The sequence below is a fragment of the Oncorhynchus tshawytscha genome, linkage group LG02 (genome assembly GCF_018296145.1).
Source record: "Oncorhynchus tshawytscha isolate Ot180627B linkage group LG02, Otsh_v2.0, whole genome shotgun sequence".
NCBI classification, from domain to species: domain Eukaryota; kingdom Metazoa; phylum Chordata; class Actinopteri; order Salmoniformes; family Salmonidae; genus Oncorhynchus; species Oncorhynchus tshawytscha.
The window spans coordinates 10,364,480-10,386,449 of NC_056430.1; the positions used below are offsets into that span (position 1 = coordinate 10,364,480).

At 44.9% G+C, this 21,970-nt stretch overlaps 1 protein-coding gene across 1 annotated transcript; it reads left to right on the forward strand.

Annotated features, from left to right (window-relative positions):
* The first annotated feature begins 4,335 nt into the window (after positions 1-4,335).
* Positions 4,336-17,668, forward strand: LOC121840622 (SH3 and cysteine-rich domain-containing protein 3-like). Its single transcript, XM_042304974.1, has 7 exons — positions 4,336-4,347; positions 4,767-4,839; positions 6,240-6,289; positions 6,351-6,457; positions 10,824-10,875; positions 11,021-11,158; positions 17,546-17,668. Exons 1-7 carry the CDS (start codon positions 4,336-4,338, stop codon positions 17,666-17,668), a joined length of 555 nt encoding a protein of 184 aa, XP_042160908.1.
* The last annotated feature ends 4,302 nt before the right edge of the window (positions 17,669-21,970 follow it).

The following is a 21,970-nucleotide window of genomic DNA, read 5'->3' on the forward strand; positions in this document are numbered from 1 at the left end:
TAACCTCTCTGGGATAGGGGGCAGTTGAAAAGCGTGCCCAAAGTAAACTGCCTGTTACTCAGGCCCAGAAGCTTCTTCACAAGAACTGTGAGCAAAAATCCCAGAACCACATGGGGGGACCTAGTGAATGACCTGCAGAGAGCTGGGACCAAAGTAACAAAGCCTACCGTCAGTAACACACTACGCCGCTAGGGACTCAAATCCTGCAGTGCCAGACGTGTCCCCCTGCTTAAGCCAGTACATGTCCAGGCCCGTCTGAAGTTTGTTAGAGAGCATTTGGATGATCCAGAAGAAGATTGGGAGAATGTCATATGGTCAGATGAAACCAAAATATAACTTTTTGGTAAAAACTTAACTCGTCGTGTTTGGAGGACAAAGAATGCTGTGTTGCATCCAAAGAACACCATACCTATTGTGACGCATGGGGGTGGAAACACCATGCTTTGGGGCTGTTTTTCTGCAAAGGGACCAGAACGACTGATCCGTGTAAAGGAAAGAATGAATGGGGCCATGTATCGTGAGATTTTGAGTGAAAACCTCCTTCCATCAGCAAGTGCATTGAAAATAAAACGTGGCTGGGTCTTTCAGCATGACAATGATTCCAAACACACCGCCCGGGCAATGAAGGAGTGGCTTCGTAAGAAGCATTTCAAGGTCCTGGAGTGGCCGAGCCAGTCTCCAGATTTCAACCCCATAGAAAATCTTTGGAGGGAGTTGAAAGTCTGTGTTGCCCAGCAACAGCCCCAAAACATCACTGCTCTAGAGGAGATCTGCATGGAGGAATGGGCCAAAATACCAGCAACAGTGTGTGAAAACCTTGTGAGGACTTACAGAAAACGTTTGACCTCTGTCATTGCTAACAAAGGGTATATAACAAAGTATTGAGATAAACTTTTGTTATTGACCAAATACTTATTTTCCACCATAATTTGCAAATAAATTCATTAAAAATCCTACAATGTGATTTTCTGGATTTTTTTTCTCTCGTTTTGTCTGTCATAGTTGAAGTGTACCTATGATGAAAATTACAGGCCTTTCTCATCTTTTTAAGTGGGAGAACTTGCACAATTGGTGGCTGACTAAATACTTTTTTGCCCCACTGTATATATATATTGGAAAACCAATGACCTCAACAAAAAAATCCCTGGATGGATTGTGCTGGGGGTTTCGCCTGCCAAGTCAGTTCTGTTATATTCAGACACTATTCTAACAGTTGTAGAAACGTCAGAGTGTTTTCTATCCAAATCTACTAATTATATATATATATATATATATATATATATATAAACCATTGGTTTTCCAATGGAGACCTGATTTATTAGGGCCCAGATTGCAGTTCATATGGCTTCCACTAGATGTCAGTCTTCAGGAATTGTTCAAGGTTTTTCTTTGAGAAATTTAGAAGTAGGGCTGTTCTTTGTAGTTGTCACTCTGAAGGTCGAGTATTGCGCATGAACTGGATCGCGCATCACATTGTTTTTATCCGATATTATGCCACCTTAAATGTTATAGTTTATTTACATTTTAGGATACCTGAGGTTGGATTAGGAACGTTGCTTGAAATGTTTGGACCAAGTTTACAGGTAACTTATTAGATACTTTGTAGTCATGTTGGGACCGGTGTATTTCTGAATCAAACTCGCCAAATAAATGGACGTTTTGGGGATATAAAGAAGGAATTTATCGAACAAAACGACCATTCATTTTGTCACTGAGACATTTGAGATTGCAAAAAGAAGATCTTCAAAAGGTTTATTTTGTTGTATTACACTTATATTTTCATGAATGTTGCATATTGATATTTCTGTAGTTTGAATTTGGCGCACTGCAATTTCACTGGATGTTGTCAAATCAATCCCGCTAACGGGAGTCGAGCGGGATTCGCACTTAAAGGATCCCCCTACCCCGACCATTTCAAATCCAACCGTACCTTCTCCGCTATACAATCTGGTTTCAGAGCTGGTCATGGGTGCACCTCAGCCACGCTCAAGGTCCTAAATGATATCTTAACTGCCATCGATAAGAAACAATACTGTGCAGCCGTCTTCATTGACCTGGCCAAGGCTTTCGACTCTGTCAATCACCACATCCTCATCGGCAGACTCAATATCCTTGGTTTCTCTAATGATTGCCTCGCCTGGTTCACCAACTACTTCTCTGATAGAGTTCAGTGTGTCGATTCGGAGGGCCTGTCGTCCGGGCCTCTGGCAGTCTATGAGGGTGCCACAGGGTTCAATTCTTGGACCGACTCTTTTCTCTGTATACATCAATGATGTCGCTCTTGCTGCTGGTGAGTCCACCTCTACGCAGACAACACCATTCTGTATACTTCTGGCCCTTCGTTGGACACTGTTATTAACAACTCTCCAGATGAGCTTCAATGCCAAACAACTCTCCTTCCGTGGCCTCCAATTGCTCTTAAATACAAGTAAAACTAAATGCATGCTCTTCAACCGATCGCTGCCTGCACCTGCCTGCCCGTCCAACATCACTTCTCTGGACGGTTCTGACTTAGAATATGTGGCAAAATACAAATACCTAAGTGTCTGGTTAAACTGTAAACTCTCCTTCCAGACTCACATCAAACATCTCCAATCCAAAGTTAAATCTAGAATTGGCTTCCTATTTCGCAACAAAGCATCCTTCACTCATGCTGCCAAACATACCCTTGTAAAACTGACCATCCTACCAATCCTCGACTTCGGCGATGTCATTTACAAAACAGCCTCCAACACCCTACTCAATAAATTGGATGCAGTCTATCACAGTGCCATCCGTCTTGTCACCAAAGCCCCATATACTACCCACCACTGCGACCTGTACGCTCTCGTTGGCTGGCCCTCGCTTCATACTCGTCGCCAAACCCACTGGCTCCAGGTCATCTACAAGACCCTGCTAGGTAAAGTCCCCCCATATCTCAGCTCGCTGGTCACCATAGCAGCACCCACCTGTAGCACGCGCTCCAGCAGGCATATTTCTCTGGTCACCCCCAAAAACAATTCCTCCTCTGGCCGCCTCTCCTTCCAGTTCTCTGCTGCCAATGACTGGAACGAACTACAAAATTCACTGAAACTGGAAACACTTATCTCCCTCACAAGCTTTAAGCACCAGCTGTCAGAGCAGCTCACAGATTACTGCACCTGTACATAGCCTGTACATCTATAAATTAGCCCAAACAACTCTCTCCCCCTACTGTATTTATTTTGCTCCTTTGCACACCAATATTTCTCTCTACTTTGCCCATTCTTCCACTGCAAATCTACCATTCCAGTGTTTTACTTGATATATTGTATTTACTTCACCACCATGGCCTTTTTTTGCCTTTACCTCCCTTATCTCACCTCATTTGCTCACATTGTATACAGACTTATTTTTCTATTGTATTATTGTCGATCTGCTTTGCTTTATCTTGGCCAGGTCGCAATTGTAAATGAGAACTTGTTCTCAACTTGCCTACCTGCTTAAATAAAGGTGAAATGAAAAAAATAAAAAATCCACGAGGTTAACCCTCCCTGACTTGCACCAAAAGCTCAGTCTTAAGGGCTTTCTCAGGGACGAAGAGTCAGCCTTCAGGGACGAAGAGTCAGCCTTCAGGGATGAAGAGTCAGCCTTAGGGGCTTTCTCAGGGACGAAGAGTCAGCCTTCAGGGACGAAGAGTCAGTCTTAAGGGATTTCTCAGGGACGAAGAGTCAGCCATCAGGGACGAAGAGTCAGTCTTAAGGGCTTTCTCAGGGACGAAGAGTCCATACGGGTCAGCTACAGCTAAAAGGTCTACTTTCCGCAACCCCACCAAACGATCAACAGAGGGCGCTTCAATAAACTTGGAGATGGCTGAGGCAGCAAGTCTACTGAACACACAAACTAAACAAGTCATCCAAACTCACAACCTACCATCACACCTCAGTAATCAATCACAGAGCGCTCAGAGCAGCAGGGTTCGGTTGGTTTAATGGAGTGATCCCGGATGAGCCCCTAATATGGTACGTACGCCTCTGTGAAGAGGGAACGCAACACCCTGCTACAACTCAACTCCCTGTGGAGTGAAAGAGGTATGGGACTGTAGGTGAGAGTAAGGATGACAAAGGCAGAGAGAGTGGTACCGTTTACAAGGAATTTATTCCGTCACACGGTAATATGGGGAAAAGGGGGCTGGACGCAATCAAAGTAAATCTCAAACCCACTGTTAGCCTGAAATCCAGAACCTGGTTTGCTTACATCACACTCCTTGTACTCTGTGTCATTACAAATAGTATGACAAGAAGTGGCCAGGAGTGTCATGGTAACTCAAACAGACTGATAACCCAGGTTAGTGTCATGGTAACCCAGGTTAGCGTCATGGCAACCCAGGTTAGTGTCATGGTAACCCAGGTTAGTGTCATGGTAACCCAGGTTAGTGTCATGGTAACTCAAACAGACTGGTACCCAGGTTAGTGTCATGGTAACCCAGGTTAGTTTCATGGCAACCCAGGTTAGTGTCATGGTAACCCAGGTTAGCTCAAACAGGTTAGTGTCATGGTAACCCAGGTTAGTGTCATGGTCAGGTTAGTGTCATGGTAACTCAAACAGACTGGTACCCAGGTTAGTGTCATGGTAACCCAGGTTAGTGTCATGGTAACCCAGGTTAGTGTCATGGTAACCCAGGTTAGTGTCATGGTAACCCAGGTTAGTGTCTCAAGTCTAGAGCAGTCGCTGATTGGAAGGAAAGGATCAAACCCAGAAGATGTTGGAGGCTATCCCGGCTCTAATCTGTATTTCTCTCCCTCTAGATGATGATGATGATGATGGAGGAAAAGGACTCCCGACAACCCAACAAGCAAGAGGAAGGGGGAGGAGAGGGGGGTGAGTCAAACAGATTAGTCTTTTCTAACTCCATACAGAATTCCATCTCTGTTCACACACACTCTACGCTGCCTCAGAAGCACAGCTGGCATACCTCAGCATGCTAACAGGGGATTTACAGATGGCATACCTCAGCATGCTAACAGGGGATTTACAGATGGCATACCTCAGCATGCTAACAGGGGATATACAAATCAAATCAAATCAAATCAAATCAAATTTTATTTGTCACATACACATGGTTAGCAGATGTTAATGCGAGTGTAGCGAAATGCTTGTGCTTCTAGTTCTGACAATGCAGTAATAACGAGCAAGTAATCTAACTAACAATTCCAAAAAAAACTACTGTCTTATACACAGTGTAAGGGGATAAAGAATATGTACATAAGGATATATGAATGAGTGATGGTACAGAGCAGCATAGGCAAGATACAGTAGATGATATCGAGTACAGTATATACATATGAGATAAGTATGTAAACCAAGTGGCATAGTTAAAGTGGCTAGTGATACATGTATTACATAAGGATGCAGTCGATGATATAGAGTACAGTATCAACGTATGCATATGAGATGAACAATGTAGGGTAAGTAACATTATATAAGGTAGCATTGTTTAAAGTGGCTAGTGATATATTTACATCATTTCCCATCAATTCCCATGATTAAAGTGGCTGGAGTAGAGTCAGTGTCATTGACAGTGTGTTGGCAGTAGCCACTCAATGTTAGTGGTGGCTGTTTAACAGTCTGATGGCCTTGAGATAGAAGCTGTTTTTCAGTCTCTCGGTCCCAGCTTTGATGCACCTGTACTGACCTCGCCTTCTGGATGACAGCGGGGTGAACAGGCAGTGGCTCGGGTGGTTGATGTCCTTGATGATCTTTATGGCCTTCCTGTAACATCGGGTGGTGTAGGTGTCCTGGAGGGCAGGTAGTTTGCCCCCGGTGATGCGTTGTGCAGACATCACTACCCTCTGGAGAGCCTTACGGTTGAGGGCGGTGCAGTTGCCATACCAGGCGGTGATACAGCCCGCCAGGATGCTCTCGATTGTGCATCTGTAGAAGCTGGCATACCTCAGCATACTAACAGGGGATTTACAGCTGGCATACCTCAGCATGCTAACAGGGAATTTACAGATGGCATACCTCAGCATACTAACAGGGGATATATAGCTGGCATACCTCAGCATGCTAACAGGGGATATACAGCTGGCATACCTCTGCATGCTAACAGGGGATTTACAGCAGGCATACCTCAGCATGCTAACAGGGGATAAACAGGTGCCACTGCTGAGCTCTTGTTTGTTCACTCTGGGAGGGAACAGTGCTTGTATTACTCAACGCGGGGTGGTTACAGAATGGTGACACTGGCAATGTGTGTGTTTGTGAGATGTGTCACAAAGCAAACCCAGAGGGAGACAAGAAAGGAGACAAAGCTGCTGCAGATGACAAGGTAAGAGAGATGATGATGATGTCAATGATAGCGAATGACTCCCTGTTGTGTGTGTTGTCAGAATAAGAAGCCTCAGCCAGGGGAGAAGCTAGGTGTGTTCTCCCAGTCCCACTACTACCTGAATCTGTATCGCTTCAAGGCTGTGGGGAAAGATGATCTGGACCTACAGTAAATCCTCACTGATTCATACTCATGATGCGCTTCATGTTTACTGACTCCAACTCCATGTACTGGTTCTCTCTCTCCATGTGCATCTTGATATTTTTTTATATTGATCATTCTCTTACACTCTGTGTATCTCTGTCACTTAGTCTCTCTGTGCATCTCTGTCACTTAGTCTCTCTGTGCATCTCTGTCACTTAGTCTCTCTGTCCATCTCTGTCACTTAGTCTCTCTGTGCATCTCTGTCACTTAGTCTCTCTGTGCATCTCTGTCACTTAGTCTCTCTGTGCATCTCTGTCACTTAGTCTCTCTGTGCATCTCTGTCACTTAGTCTCTCTGTGCATCTCTGTCACTTAGTCTCTCTGTGCATCTCTGTCATTTAGTCTCTCTGTTTATCTCTGTCACTTAGTCTCTGTTTATCTCTGTCACTTAGTCTCTCTGTTTATCTCTGTCACTTAGTCTCTCTGTTTATCTCTGTCATTTAGTCTCTCTGTTTATCTCTGTCATTTAGTCTCTCTGTGCATCTCTGTCACCTAGTCTCTCTGTGCATCTGTCACTTAGTCTCTCTGTGCATCTCTGTCACCTAGTCTCTCTGTCACTTAGTCTCTCTGCCATTTTAGTCTATGTATCTCTGTCACTTAGTCTCTCTGCCATTTTAGTCTATGTATCTCTGTCACTTAGTCTCTCTGTCACTTATTCTCTCTGTCACCTATTCTCTGTCACCTAGTCTCTGTCAGCTAGTCTCTCTGTCAACAAGTCTCTCTGTCTATCTCTGTCACTTAGTCTCTCTGTTTATCTCTGTCACTTAGTCTCTCTGTTTATCTCTGTCATTTAGTCTCTCTGTTTATCTCTGTCATTTAGTCTCTCTGTGCATCTCTGTCACCTAGTCTCTCTGTGCATCTGTCACTTAGTCTCTCTGTGCATCTCTGTCACCTAGTCTCTCTGTCACTTAGTCTCTCTGCCATTTTAGTCTATGTATCTCTGTCACTTAGTCTCTCTGCCATTTTAGTCTATGTATCTCTGTCACTTAGTCTCTCTGTCACTTATTCTATCTGTCACCTATTCTCTGTCACCTAGTCTCTGTCAGCTAGTCTCTCTGTCAACAAGTCTCTCTGTCTATCTCTGTCACTTAGTCACTCTGTTTATCTCTGTCATTTAGTCTCTCTGCATCTCTGTCACATTGTCTCTCTATGCATCTCTGTCTCTTCTACACCTGCATTGCTTGCTGTTTGGGGTTTTAGGCTGGGTTTCTGTACAGCACTTTGAGATATCAGCTGATGTACGAAGGGCTATATAAATAAATTTGATTTGATTTTGATTTGATTTTAGTCTCTGTGCATATCTGTAAATGGTCTCTCTATGCATCTCTGTCATTTAGTCTCTCTGTCAATTTAGTCTCTCTGTGTATCTCTGTCTCTTTAGTCTCTCTATGCATCTCTGTCTCTTTAGTCTCTCTGTGTATCTCTGTAACTTAGTACATCTGTCACTTAGTCAAGAAGCTCCCACGCTGAGGTCTGTCCAACGCTGGTCCGACCAAGCTGATTCCACACTCCAAGACTGCTTCCATCACGTGGACTGGGATATGTTTCGTACTGCGTCAGACAGCAACATTGACGAATACTCTGATTCGGTGTGTGAGTTCATTAGAACGTGCGTTGAAGATGTCGTTCCCATAGCAACGATTAAAACATTCCCTAACCAGAAACCGTGGATTGATGGCAGCATTCGCCTGAAACTGAAAGTGTGAACCACTGCTTTTAATCAGGGCAAGGTGACTGGTAACATGACCGAATACAAACAGTGCAGCTATTCCCTCCGCAAGGCTATCAAACAAGCTAAGCGTCAGTATAGAGACAAAGTAGAATCTCAATTCAACGGCTCAGACACAAGAGGTATGTGGCAGGGTCTACAGTCAATCACGGACTACAAGAAGAAAACCAGCCCAGTCACGGACCAGGATGTCTTGCTCCCAGGCAGACTAAATAACTTTTTTGCCCGCTTTGAGGACAATACAGTGCCACTGACACGGCCTGCAACGAAAACATGCGGACTCTCCTTCACTGCAGCCGAGGTGAGTAAAACATTTAAACGTGTTAACCCTCGCAAGGCTGCAGGCCCAGACGGCATCCCCAGCCGCGCCCTCAGAGCATGCGCAGACCAGCTGGCCGGTGTGTTCACGGACATATTCAATCAATCCCTATACCAGTCTGCTGTTCCCACATGCTTCAAGAAGGCCACCATTGTTCCTGTTCCCAAGAAAGCTAAGGTAACTGAGCTAAACGACTACCGCCCCGTAGCACTCACTTCCGTCATCATGAAGTGCTTTGAGAGACTAGTCAAGGACCATATCACCTCCACCCTACCTGACACCCTAGACCCACTCCAATTTGCTTACCGCCCAAATAGGTCCACAGACGATGCAATCTCAACCACACTGCACACTGCCCTAACCCATCTGGACAAGAGGAATACCTATGTGAGAATGCTGTTCATCGACTACAGCTCGGCATTCAACACCATAGTACCCTCCAAGCTCGTCATCAAGCTCGAGACCCTGGGTCTCGACCCCGCCCTGTGCAACTGGGTACTGGACTTCCTGACGGGCCGCCCCCAGGTGGTGAGGGTAGGCAACAACATCTCCACCCCGCTGATCCTCAACACTGGGGCCCCACAAGGGTGCGTTCTGAGCCCTCTCCTGTACTCCCTGTTCACCCACGACTGCGTGGCCACGCACGCCTCCAACTCAATCATCAAGTTTGCGGACGACACAACAGTGGTAGGCTTGATTACCAACAACGACGAGACGGCCTACAGGGAGGAGACTAACTAAGGAGATGATTGTGGACTTCAGGAAACAGCAGAGGGAACACCCCCCTATCCACATCGATGGAACAGTAGTGGAGAGGGTAGTAAGTTTCATGTTCCTCGGCATACACATCACAAACTGAATTGGTCCACTCACACAGACAGCATCGTGAAGAAGGCGCAGCAGCGCCTCTTCAACCTCAGGAGGCTGAAGAAATTCGGCTTGTCACCAAAAGCACTCACAAACTTCTACAGATGCACAATCGAGAGCATCCTGGCGGGCTGTATCACCGCCTGGTACGGCAACTGCTCCGCCCACAACCGTAAGGCTCTCCAGAGGGTAGTGAGGTCTGCACAACGCATCACCGGGGGCAAACTACCTGCCCTCCAGGACACCTACACCACCCGATGTTACAGGAAGGCCATAAAGATCATCAAGGACAACCACCCGAGCCACTGCCTGTTCACCCCGCTATCATCCAGAAGGCGAGGTCAGTACAGGTGCATCAAAGCTGGGACCGAGAGACTGAAAAACAGCTTCTATCTCAAGGCCATCAGACTGTTAAACAGCCACCACTAACATTGAGTGGCTGCTGCCAACACACTGACTCAACTCCAGCCACTTCAATAATGGGAATTGATGGGAAATGATGTAAAATATATCACTAGCCACTTTAAACAATGCTACCTAATATAATGTTTACATACCCTACATTATTCATCTCATATGTATACGTATATACTGTACTCTATATCATCTACTGCATCCTTATGTAATACATGTATCACTAGCCACTTTAACTATGCCACTTTGTTGACATACTCATCTCATATGTATATACTGTACTCGATACCATCTACTGTATCTTGCCTATGCTCCTCTGTACCATCACTCATTCATATATCTTTATGTACATATTCTTTATCCCCTTACTGTGTATAAGACAGTTTTTTTTGGAATTGTTAGTTAGATTACTTGTTGGATTTTTACTGCATTGTCGGAACTAGAAGCACAAGCATTTCGCTACACTCGCATTAACATCTGCTAACCATGTGTATGTGACAAATAAAATTTTATTTGATTTCTCTGTGCATCTCTGTCACTTAGGCTCTCTGTGCATATCTGTAACTTAGGCTCTCTGTTACTTAGTCTCTCTGTTACTTAGTCTCTCTGTTACTTCATCTCTGTCACTTAGTATCTCTGTCACTTTAGTCTTTCTGTGCATCTCTGTGACTTTAATCTCTCTGTGCATCTTAGTCTCTGTCACTTTAGTCTGTGTATCTCTGTCACTTATTCTCTCTGTGCATCTGTCACTTAGTCTCTGAGCATCTCTATCACTTAGTCTGTCACTTAGTTGCTCTGTGAATCTCTGTCACCTAGTCTTTCTGTCACTTTAGTCTCTGTGTATCTGTCACTTAGTCTCTCTGTGCATCTTAGCCTCTCTGTCACTTTGTCTCTTGGTTTATCTCTGTCACATAGTCGCTCTGTGGATCTCTGTCACTATAGTCTCTCTGTGCATCTCTGTCACTATAGTCTCTTTGTGTACGTTGTGTGTTTGTGTTGTAGTGCAGGGAACCAGCTTACAGTGATAGATGACTCCAATGAGGAGTGGTGGAGGGTGAGTGTCTGTTAAATTGAAATGGAACTGACCCCAACCTTGACTCAAATCTCACAGCGCACTGATAGGATATCAGCATTCAGCATCAGTAAATGAATATGGAAAGCTCAGGGAATCCACTCCCAACCTGTGTATTGTTTTTCAGGGAAAGATAGGGCGGAGGTCTTGCTTCCTGCCAGCTAACTACAACATCAGGGTGTGTTCTGGGGAGAGGGTTTACAAGGTGACACGTTCCTTCGTAGGTAACAGAGAGATGGGACAGATCACCCTGAAGAAAGACCAGGTCGGTACACTATATTACAGCTGGATGTTTTGTTCTGCTCCTTCATTTGTAATACTGATAATTTTGCTGTAGTCTTGGACAAGGTCTCCTCATAGACCAGAGAATTGGAATTTAATTACCTTTTTTTGGGCACATTTCAATAAAAACAAAAATGCAATGTCAAACATCTTACCTGAGAGATTAAACAATACTTGAATTAATACATGTTTATTACAAATGTATGTTCTGCTTGTTCAAGGTTGTTACGCAGGCCTCTATGAAGAGGGAACGCAACACCCTGCTACAACTAAACTCTCTGTGAAGCGAAAAAGGTATGGACTGTAGGTGCGAGTAAAAATGACAAGCAGAATGTGGTACCGTTTACAAGGACTTTATTCCTTTACACGGTAATATGGGGAAAAGGGGCTGGACGGAACCAAAGCAAAGAAAGTAAATCTCAAAGCCCCCCCCCCTCTCTTATCTTACCTGCCTACCCACTACTTACCTAATTTAGCACCACCTGGTGCCCTAACCAAAATACAAGGGGTGGTCCGCCCAGGTCTTACCTAGTGTGCCTAGACAGCGAATATGCTACGGGTATATGTATGCCCGCGGGCCTCTTGCCTAAGCACTCCCTAGGTGCCTTCCCCTTCCCCCCTGGGAACAAATGAAACAGAATATTAAACAATTTCACAAACAAACTAAGAGACAAAGGACATCAAATAAGTTCTATCTGAGCAACAAACTCTCAGCAATGAACTCCCAGCAAAATCAACCTCTAGCAAAATCTCTCTCTAGCAAAATCTCTACAATGACCTCCCAGCAAATCTCTCTAGCAAATCTACCTCCAGCAAAATCCTCTACAAAAAAAAACTCCTGAACAGAACACTGGCTTTTATATAGCTTCTGAAGGAATGGGTAATTGGAGACAGCTGTGTCTTGACGAGGGGGCGGGGTCAGCTCTCCAATTAGCCCTGGAGTCGACCAATCAGCTGCTTGAGGGATTTCAGGAAGCCATTTCCTGAAATAAACACATGCAAATACACAAACTACAACACAATCTGGGGAACGTAACACGCCCACCACAAAAATTGCAAACCTAGTTTTGCAATAATAAATGCCAACGTATCCCCAGTTAGTAAACCCGTGATAGAGCGTCAGCAACCACATTCGCCGAGCCCTTCACATAAGCTATCTGTACATTATATCTTTGCACAATCAGAGCCCACCGCATAAGGCGGCGGTTCTGGTTGTACATTTGTTTCAAGAACACCAACGGATTATGGTCTGTGAAGACCACTACAGGCAAGGCACTGGAGCCCACATATACCTCAAAGAACTGTAAGGCAAGCAATAAAGCCAGCGTTCTAGAGCCCCTTGACTCTCTGGATGATACGGACTGGAGACCTGATGGGAAATACACAATGTCTTTAACACATTTGAAAACAGTTTAGACATGAAGTTGGATCCCTGATCAGTTTGGATTACTTTAGGGAGTCCAAACGTAGAGAAGAACTTCACCAGTGCCTTCTCCACAGTCTTAGCCGTTATAGTACGGAGAGGAATAGCCTCTGGGTATCGAGTAGCACTGCACATTATTGTTAGTAGGAACTGGTTACCTGACCTGGTTTTCGGCAATGGACCTACACAATCAATTATCACTCTTTCAAACGGTTCCCCTACCACAGGAATCGGGCAGAGTGGCGCTCGTGGAACTGTTTGATTCACTTTCCCAGTGAGTTGACAAATGTGACATGTTTTACAAAATTGGACCACGTCAGACTTCAAACCTGGCCAGAAGAAATGACGAAGGACCCGGTTATAAGTCTTTGTGATCCCCAAGTGTCCAGACCACGCCTGGTCATGGGCGAGTGACAGCACCTGCTGTCGGAACGGTGTAGGAACAACCACTTGACACACTTCACTCCAGTCATTAATGGTGTCATGAGATGCCCATTTACGCATCAAAACTCCTGCTTCCATAAAGTAGGCAGTCTCTCTAGTTTTAGCTTCCTCAATGGAAATTACCGAAGCAAAACACTTGCGAAGACTGGTGTCTTCTTTTTGACATTCAATCACCTTCTCAGGGGTGACAGACAAAAGAATGTCATGTAATTGGGGCGCGATTCCGTTTTCCCCTGCCTTAGTTTTTACGGGGGTAAAAACTGTCGGCAATGCAGAAGGAATACTCAGTGCATTGTCTTCTACCTCAACATTCTCAAAAATAGAACTAGCCAAATCCACCACATCTCCTAGCTTGCGAGATTGTGCCCTTGTTAACACACAAGCAGGAAAAACATGTGGAAATGCTTGAACCAATTTCTCATCTGTAGTTCTGATTTCTGGGTTGTCTACTACCTCTAACACAGGAGTGACATTACCACCAGCAATATCATTCCCTAGTAGCAATTTTACTCCTGATACTGGCAGTGTAGACACTACACCAACACGGAAACGTCCTGATACCAAGTCTGACACTAAGTGGACCCAGTGTAATGGTACAGGTACGGTTTTTGTCTCTATCCCCTGTAATATGACATGTGAGCCACAATACGTTTCAGGAGACCAGGGTAAAGCATCAGTAATGATTACTGACTGCGCCGCCCCGGTGTCACGTAGGATTTGGATAGGCTTTTGATCAGTTGGTTCTCCTGTTAAGGAAACATAACCGGCAGAGATAAACGGAGCATAGACAGGATCCGGTTTCTCAAATGCTGAGTCAACAACTCGATCCAATGGAAGAGCCAAAGACTTGACTAAACCCAAACTTTTCATTTTTGGGGACGGTGACTGGGACTGTTGCGGTTTATTTTTCAAAACTGGGCAGTCCGCAATCACGTGACCCTTTTGGTGACAGTAAAAACATTCACGGACTTCATGAAAAGGCTTAGGGTTGTCAGAGGAAAAGCGACCTGAACGAGGAACTGATGACGTAACCGTCCGGCCTTTAAAACGTGGTGCACCAAAGACAGTCTTGTGTGTCAAAGCGTACTCATCTGCCAACACTGCTGCTTGGGCCAATGTCACCACTTTCTGTTCATTTAAATGAACTACAAGTCTATTTGGGAGGTTGCTTTTAAAGTCCTCCAACAGCATCAACTCCCGAATATCAGCAAAGGTGTTAGCTTTGCTGGCTGAACACCAACGACTAAACAGAGACTCTTTGTCCCTAGCAAATTCAACAAATGTACGGTGAGACGTTTTTTTGTGGTTCCTGAAGCGCTGCCTATAAGCTTCAGGCACCAACTCATAAGCCCGCAACACGGTAGTTTTAACTGTATCGTAATGTAAACTGTCTTCCAGGGAGAGAGCAGCTACTACTTCCTGGGCTTTCCCAGACAATTTACATTGTAACAGAAGCGGCCAAACCTTGAGTAGCCAATGCAGCGCAGCGGCCACACGCTCAAACGCAGAGAAATAAGAATCAACTTCCGACTCTCGGAATGGAGGGACTAAAGCTATGTTTTTACTCACATCGAAGTGGGCTTGATGATGAGCAGCTTGTGGAGTCGCACTGGAGCCAGCATCTAGCTCCAGTTGTCGGATCCTCACCTTGTCAGCTTCTATTTTCCTAATTTCAAGTTCAAAATTCATCTGTCTCTCTTTATCTTTTTGCTCCATTTCTAACCGAGCCAGCCTCACAGTCCCATCTGAACGACCCGAAGCAGAAGATAAAGGATCGAATCGGGGCAATGTAAAAGGGGTACGAGGAACCCCTTCCTCCGCCCTGTCCTCCGACTTGGCATCAGAAGGTCTACCAGTCTCCTCTCCTTGCAATGAGAGAATCCGTTCTCTCACTAAACCCAACAGCTCAGCCTTTAGGGCTTTCTCAGGGAATACAAATCCATAATGGTCAGCTATAGCTACAAGGTCTACTTTACGAAACCTCACCAAACAATCAATAGAGGGCGCTTCAAAAAACTTGGAGATGGCTGAGGCAGCCATCTTTTACAATGCAGTCTCCTGAACACTAACTAAACAAGTCATCCAAACTCACAACCTACCATCACACCTCAATCACTAACCACAGAGAGAGCTCAGAGCAGCAGGGTCCGGTGGGTTTAATGGAAAGATCCCGGATGAGCCCCCATTATGTTACGCACGCCTCTATGAAGAGGGAACGCAACACCCTGCTACAACTAAACTCTCTGTGAAGCGAAAAAGGTATGGACTGTAGGTGCGAGTAAAAATGACAACAAGCAGAATGTGGTACCGTTTACAAGGACTTTATTCCTTTACACGGTAATATGGGGAAAAGGGGCTGGATGGAACCAAAGCAAAGAAAGTAAATCTCAAAGCCCCCCCCCCCTCTCCTATCTTACCTGCCTACCCACTACTTACCTAATTTAGCACCACCTGGTGCCCTAACCAAAATACAAGGGGTGGTCCGCCCAGGTCTTACCTAGTGTGCCTAGACAGCGAATATGCTACGGGTATATGTATGCCCACGGGCCTCTTGCCTAAGCACTCCCTAGGTGCCTTCCCCTTCCCCCCTGGGAACAAATGAAACAGAATATTAAACAATTTCACAAACAAACTAAGAGACAAAGGACATCAAATAAGTTCTATCTGAGCAACAAACTCTCAGCAATGAACTCCCAGCAAAATCAACCTCTAGCAAAATCTCTCTCTAGCAAAATCTCTACAATGACCTCCCAGCAAATCTCTCTAGCAAATCTACCTCCAGCAAAATCCTCTACAAAAAAAAACTCATGAACAGAACACTGGCTTTTATATAGCTTCTGAAGGAATGGGTAATTGGAGACAGCTGTGTCTTGACGAGGGGGCGGGGTCAGCTCTCAAATTAGCCCTGGAGTCGACCAATCAGCTGCTTGAGGGATTTCAGGAAGCCATTTCCTGAAATAAACACATGCAAATACACAAACTACAACACATAATCTGGGGAACGTAACAAAGGTCAGCACACTTTTGCACAGCGCTACCAGACTGTATAGTATATGTATGAGTTAGTTGTGACCATGTATTGTGTTATTATTTGAGTCTAACTGTACTTAAAGAACAACCAAGACCCTGACCCAACACACTGAGCAGGTAGTTACTAATCACAGTGCTCAGCCTGGTCCAGGCTACTACTAATCACAGTGCTCAGCCTGGTCCAGGCTACTACTAATCACAGTGATCAGCCCGGTCCAGGCTACTACTAATCACAGTGCTCAGTCTGGTCCAGGCTACTACTAATCAGAGTGCTCAGCCTGGTCCAGGCTACTACTAATCACAGTGCTCAGCCTGGTACAGGCTCCTACTAATCACAGTGCTCAGCCTGGTCCAGGCTACTACTAATCACAGTGCTCAGCCTGGTCCAGGCTGTTATTAATCACAGTGGTCCAGCCTGTTCCAGGCTACTACTAATCACAGTGCTCAGCCTGGTCCAGGCTACTACTAATCACAGTGCTCAGCCTGGTCCAGGCTGTTATTAATCACAGTGCTCAGCCTGGTCCAGGCTACTACTAATCACAGTGCTCAGCCTGGTCCAGGCTACTATTAATCACAGTGCTCAGCCTGGTCCAGGCTACTACTAATCACAGTGCTCAGCCTGGTCCAGGCTACTACTAATCACAGTGCTCAGCCTGGTCCAGGCTACTACTAATCACAGTGCTCAGCCTGGTCCAGGCTACTACTAATCACAGTGCTCAGCCTGGTACAGGCTACTACTAATCACAGTGCTCAGCCCGGTACAGGCTACTACTAATCACAGTGCTCAGCCTGGTACAGGCTACTACTAATCACAGTGCTCAGCCCGGTACAGGCTACTACTAATCACAGTGCTCAGCCTGGTACAGGCTACTACTAATCACAGTGCTCAGCCTGGTCCAGGCTACTACTAATCACAGTGCTCAGCCTGGTCCAGGCTACTACTAATCACAGTGCTCAGCCTGGTCCAGGCTACTACTAATCACAGTGCTCAGCCTGGTCCAGGCTACTACTAATCACAGTGCTCAGCCTGGTCCAGGCTGCTACTAATCACAGTGCTCAGCCTGGTCCAGGCTACTACTAATCACAGTGCTCAGCCTGGTCCAGGCTACTACTAATCACAGTGCTCAGCCTGGTCCAGGCTACTACTAATCACAGTGCTCAGCCTGGTCCAGGCAGCTACTACTTCTTAAATATGACATTTTTCAGGAACATTGATTTGGTGTGTGTATGAGGTTACAGACAATAGACACATGCTGAATCTATACTCCTGAATTATATATGGAAGAAATAGATGTGGATTTCTATAGTTTCTGTAGAGTCGGGGGCCCTTATTCACGAAGTGTCAGAGTAGCGCTGATCTAGGATCAGTTATCCCTTTCAAATCCTAATGAATGGTATTTTATGGACTGGGGTGACTTGATCCTAGATCAGCACTCGCACTCTGAGATACAGTATGCCTGTCTGTACCCCCAGATTGTTGTGAAGAAAGGAAAGGAGGTGAATGGCTATCTGAAAGTCAGCGATGGACAGAAGCTGGGGTTCTTCCCTGCCAATCCGGGACATCTGAGGCCCTGGCCATTTTTTATAGGAGGATGAAATTAAAACTGTAGACTTGAGCACAGTTTGAGAATTTTAAAGCGTTGTCGTCCCCCCGCCCCCCAAATACCGTAGCTTTATCTCACTGCTCACTGTGAGGCAGTGTAATAAACATACTTTTAACAGGGTTTTTATGAAATGGGGGATTTCTTATTCTTTCTGACATTTTTCCCATTATTCATGAGGGTCCTTCAAAAAAACAAGTGTCTTCAGCCTCCCTTTGATATTTTAAGTAAAAATTGTGCACCAATATTTCATTTTGAAAGTCTGTTATATTGAATGAAGTGCCCTTTAATATAGACCACATGGAGAATTCAATTAATCCCTCCGTCAACCCTCTGTTACATGGAGAATTCAATTAAATCCTCCGTCAACCCTCTGTTACATGGAGAATTCACTTAATCCCTCCGTCAACCCTCTGTTACATGGAGAATTCAATTAAATCCTCCGTCAACCCTCTGTTACATGGAGAATTCAATTAATCCCTCCGTCAACCCTCTGTTACATGGAGAATTCAATTAAATCCTCCGTCAATCCTCTGTTACATGGAGAATTCACTTAATCCCTCCGTCAACCCTCTGTTACATGGAGAATTCACTTAATCCCTCCGTCAACCCTCTGTTACATGGAGAATTCACTTAATCCCTCCGTCAACCCTCTGTTACATGGAGAATTCAATTAAATCCTCCGTCAACCCTCTGTTACATGGAGAATTCAATTAATCCCTCCGTCAACCCTCTGTTACATGGAGAATTCACTTAATCCCTCCGTCAACCCTCTGTTACATGGAGAATTCAATTAAATCCTCCGTCAACCCTCTGTTACATGGAGAATTCAATTAATCCCTCCGTCAACCCTCTGTTACATGGAGAATTCAATTAAATCCTCCGTCAACCCTCTGTTACATGGAGAATTCAATTAATCCCTCCGTCAACCCTCTGTTACATGGAGAATTCACTTAATCCCTCCGTCAACCCTCTGTTACATGGAGAATTCAATTAAATCCTCCGTCAACCCTCTGTTACATGGAGAATTCAATTAATCCCTCCGTCAACCCTCTGTTACATGGAGAATTCACTTAATCCCTCCGTCAACCCTCTGTTACATGGAGAATTCAATTAAATCCTCCGTCAACCCTCTGTTACATGGAGAATTCAATACATCTAAATGCAGCATTTTAACGTGCCCCCTGTCAACCCTCTAACGTCAATTAGAGTCAACCCTCTGTCACTTCTATGAAGATTTCAACCCACTTAATTCCACCAATTCTCCCAGGTTTCACCACCTTTGTAAAGCTCTAGTTATTTTGCTGCTTCATTTTCTGAAGATGATTATTTATGAATTGTGATTTAGTGATTCATTAACATCTGTCCCTCATTTTAAAGTCAACCCTGTTATGTTGAACTGATCTCTCATTTTAAAGTCAGCCCTGTTATGTTGAACTGATCTCTCATTTTAATGTCAACCCTGTTACGTTGAACTGAACTCTCATTTTAATGTCAACCCTGTTACGTTGAACTAAACTCTCATTTTAATGTCAACCCTGTTACGTTGAACTAAACTCTCATTTTAAAGTCAGCCCTGTTATGTGAACTAAACTCTCATTTTAATGTCAGCCCTGTTATGTGAACTGACCTGACACCTAAAAGCAGGTGACCTGGTTCTACTCCTTTTTTTCCCCGTTTTGTGGTGGGAAAGTGAGCGGGTCGAGCAGGCTAGAAACGTTTTGGCACCATATGTAATCTACAGTGTATGGCTCTGGTTAGGCCCCATATGTAATCTACAGTGTATGGCTCTGGTTAGGCCCCATATATAATGTACAGTGTATGGCTCTGGTTAGGCCCCATATGTAATCTACAGTGTATGGCTCTGGTTAGGCCCCATATGTAATCTACAGTGTATGGCTCTGGTTAGGCCCCATATATAATGTACAGTGTATGGCTCTGGTTAGGCCCCATATGTAATCTACAGTGTATGGCTCTGGTTAGGCCCCATATGTAATCTACAGTGTATGGCTCTGGTTAGGCCCCATATATAATGTACAGTGTATGGCTCTGGTTAGGCCCCATATGTAATCTACAGTGTATGGCTCTGGTTAGGCCCCATATGTAATCTACAGTGTATGGCTCTGGTTAGGCCCCATATATAATGTACAGTGTATGGCTCTGGTTAGGCCCCATATGTAATCTACAGTGTATGGCTCTGGTTAGGCCCCATATATAATGTACAGTGTATGGCTCTGGTTAGGCCCCATATATAATGTACAGTGTATGGCTCTGGTTAGGCCCCATATATAATGTACAGTGTATGGCTCTGGTTAGGCCCCATATATAATGTACAGTGTATGGCTCTGGTTAGGCCCCATATATAATGTACAGTGTATGGCTCTGGTTAGGCCCCATATATAATGTACAGTGTATGGCTCTGGTTAGGCCCCATATATAATGTACAGTGTATGGCTCTGGTTAGGCCCCATATATAATGTACAGTGTATGGCTCTGGTTAGGCCCCATATATAATCTACAGTGTATGGCTCTGGTTAGGCCCCATATATAATGTACAGTGTATGGCTCTGGTTAGGCCCCATATGTAATCTACAGTGTATGGCTCTGGTTAGGCCCCATATATAATGTACAGTGTATGGCTCTGGTTAGGCCCCATATATAATGTACAGTGTATGGCTCTGGTTAGGCCCCATATATAATGTACAGTGTATGGCTCTGGTTAGGCCCCATATATAATGTACAGTGTATGGCTCTGGTTAGGCCCCATATATAATGTACAGTGTATGGCTCTGGTTAGGCCCCATATGTAATGTACATGGCAACGTTTTCTCTACCTCCCTTTCTCATCTCTCTGTCTATCACTCTTTAAAGTTCTCTCACTCATGTCTCTCTCTCTAATGTATCTCTTTCTCTCATGTCTCTCTCCTTCTCTCTCTTTATCCATCCATCTCTCTGTGTATCTCTCTCTTTATCCATCCATCCATCTCGCTCTCCTCTCCTCTCTCTCTCTCTCTCTCTCTCTCTGCTACAGGTAGCTAGGCTTGAGCAGTCTTCTGATTAGACTACACAGGAACCCTTCAGACACGGGTCACTTCCCCTTAGAAACAGCCATGGTTGCCCTTTACAGACACGGCAGAATGGGGAGACATGACATCAGATCTGCCATGTCATCTCTGACCTCTAACCCCTGTCAAGCGTTTCAGACAGACAGGAGGCAAGCAGCAGGCAGAGAGACGGGGAGGAGAGACAGACAGGAGTATGGCAAAAGGCAGAGAGACGAGAAGGAGAGAGAGGAGCATGGCAATGAGCAGAGAGACATGGAGGAGAGACAGACAGGAGTATGGCACCAGGCAGAGAGACAGGGAGGAGAGAGGGGAGCATGACAACATGCAGAGAGACATGGAGGAGAGACAGACAGGAGCATGGCAGCAGGCAGAGAGACAGGGAGGAGAGACAGACAGGAGCATGGCAGCAGGCAGAGAGACAGGGAGGAAAGACAGACAGGAGCATGGCAGCAGGCAGAGAGACAGGGAGGAGAGACAGACAGGATTATGGCACCAGGCAGAGAGACTAAAGTACTAAAGAAATGGATGCAGCTCAGTCAGCCTGGTTTCCTGCTGTGATATTAAAAGGGTGCCACACAAGGGGGCTGATTTCATCGGAAACTTTTGAAAAAGGCATTTTATGAAAGGTCAGTATATTATATCATTGCTCAATTACACATCTTAGACACTCAGAATAAGTGTACAGATTTAGCTGTGGTGTCAACTTTATCCACCAGAGGACGCTGTTGTACCTGGTTTAACCCAGTCCAGATATTCATCTAACCCAGCATCACACAGTAGAGGGTGATTCTGTCTGTCTTTAGAATTTCATCCCATAGTGAAAACACATGATAATCTTGATATAGACCTTGACTACCTATCCAGGTCAGATAGAACATTCCTAAGTCACCCCCCCCCCTCCTACAGCAACATGGAGGGCCTTTTTTGACATCAACTGGTCAGTGAAAGAAGCCTGGGCTGACATTTTAAACGATGTGGTGGCTTTTTTAGTCTTTGGTTTCTTGTGGTCATTTTTTTTGTTTTGTTGTTGCTCTTGGACAATGTTTTTCATCCAGAACGTTAATCAGATGCATTACAACGTACAAAAAAATAAATAATAATAAATAAATAAAAATAAATAAATGTACGTCTAGATGAAATTGTAATGTTTTAGAACTGTAGAACTGCTGATTGGTCCACTAAGACAGGTCGTAACAGCTGACCCTAAGACAGGTCATAACAGCTGACCCTAA

Bases quoted from the DNA above. Each gene is read 5' to 3' on its own strand.
- LOC121840622 (XM_042304974.1), top strand. The intron at 10,876-11,020 runs GTGAGTGTCTGT...ATTGTTTTTCAG, and splicing joins CCAATGAGGAGTGGTGGAGG to GGAAAGATAGGGCGGAGGTC. The intron at 11,159-17,545 runs GTCGGTACACTA...CTGTACCCCCAG, and splicing joins TCACCCTGAAGAAAGACCAG to ATTGTTGTGAAGAAAGGAAA.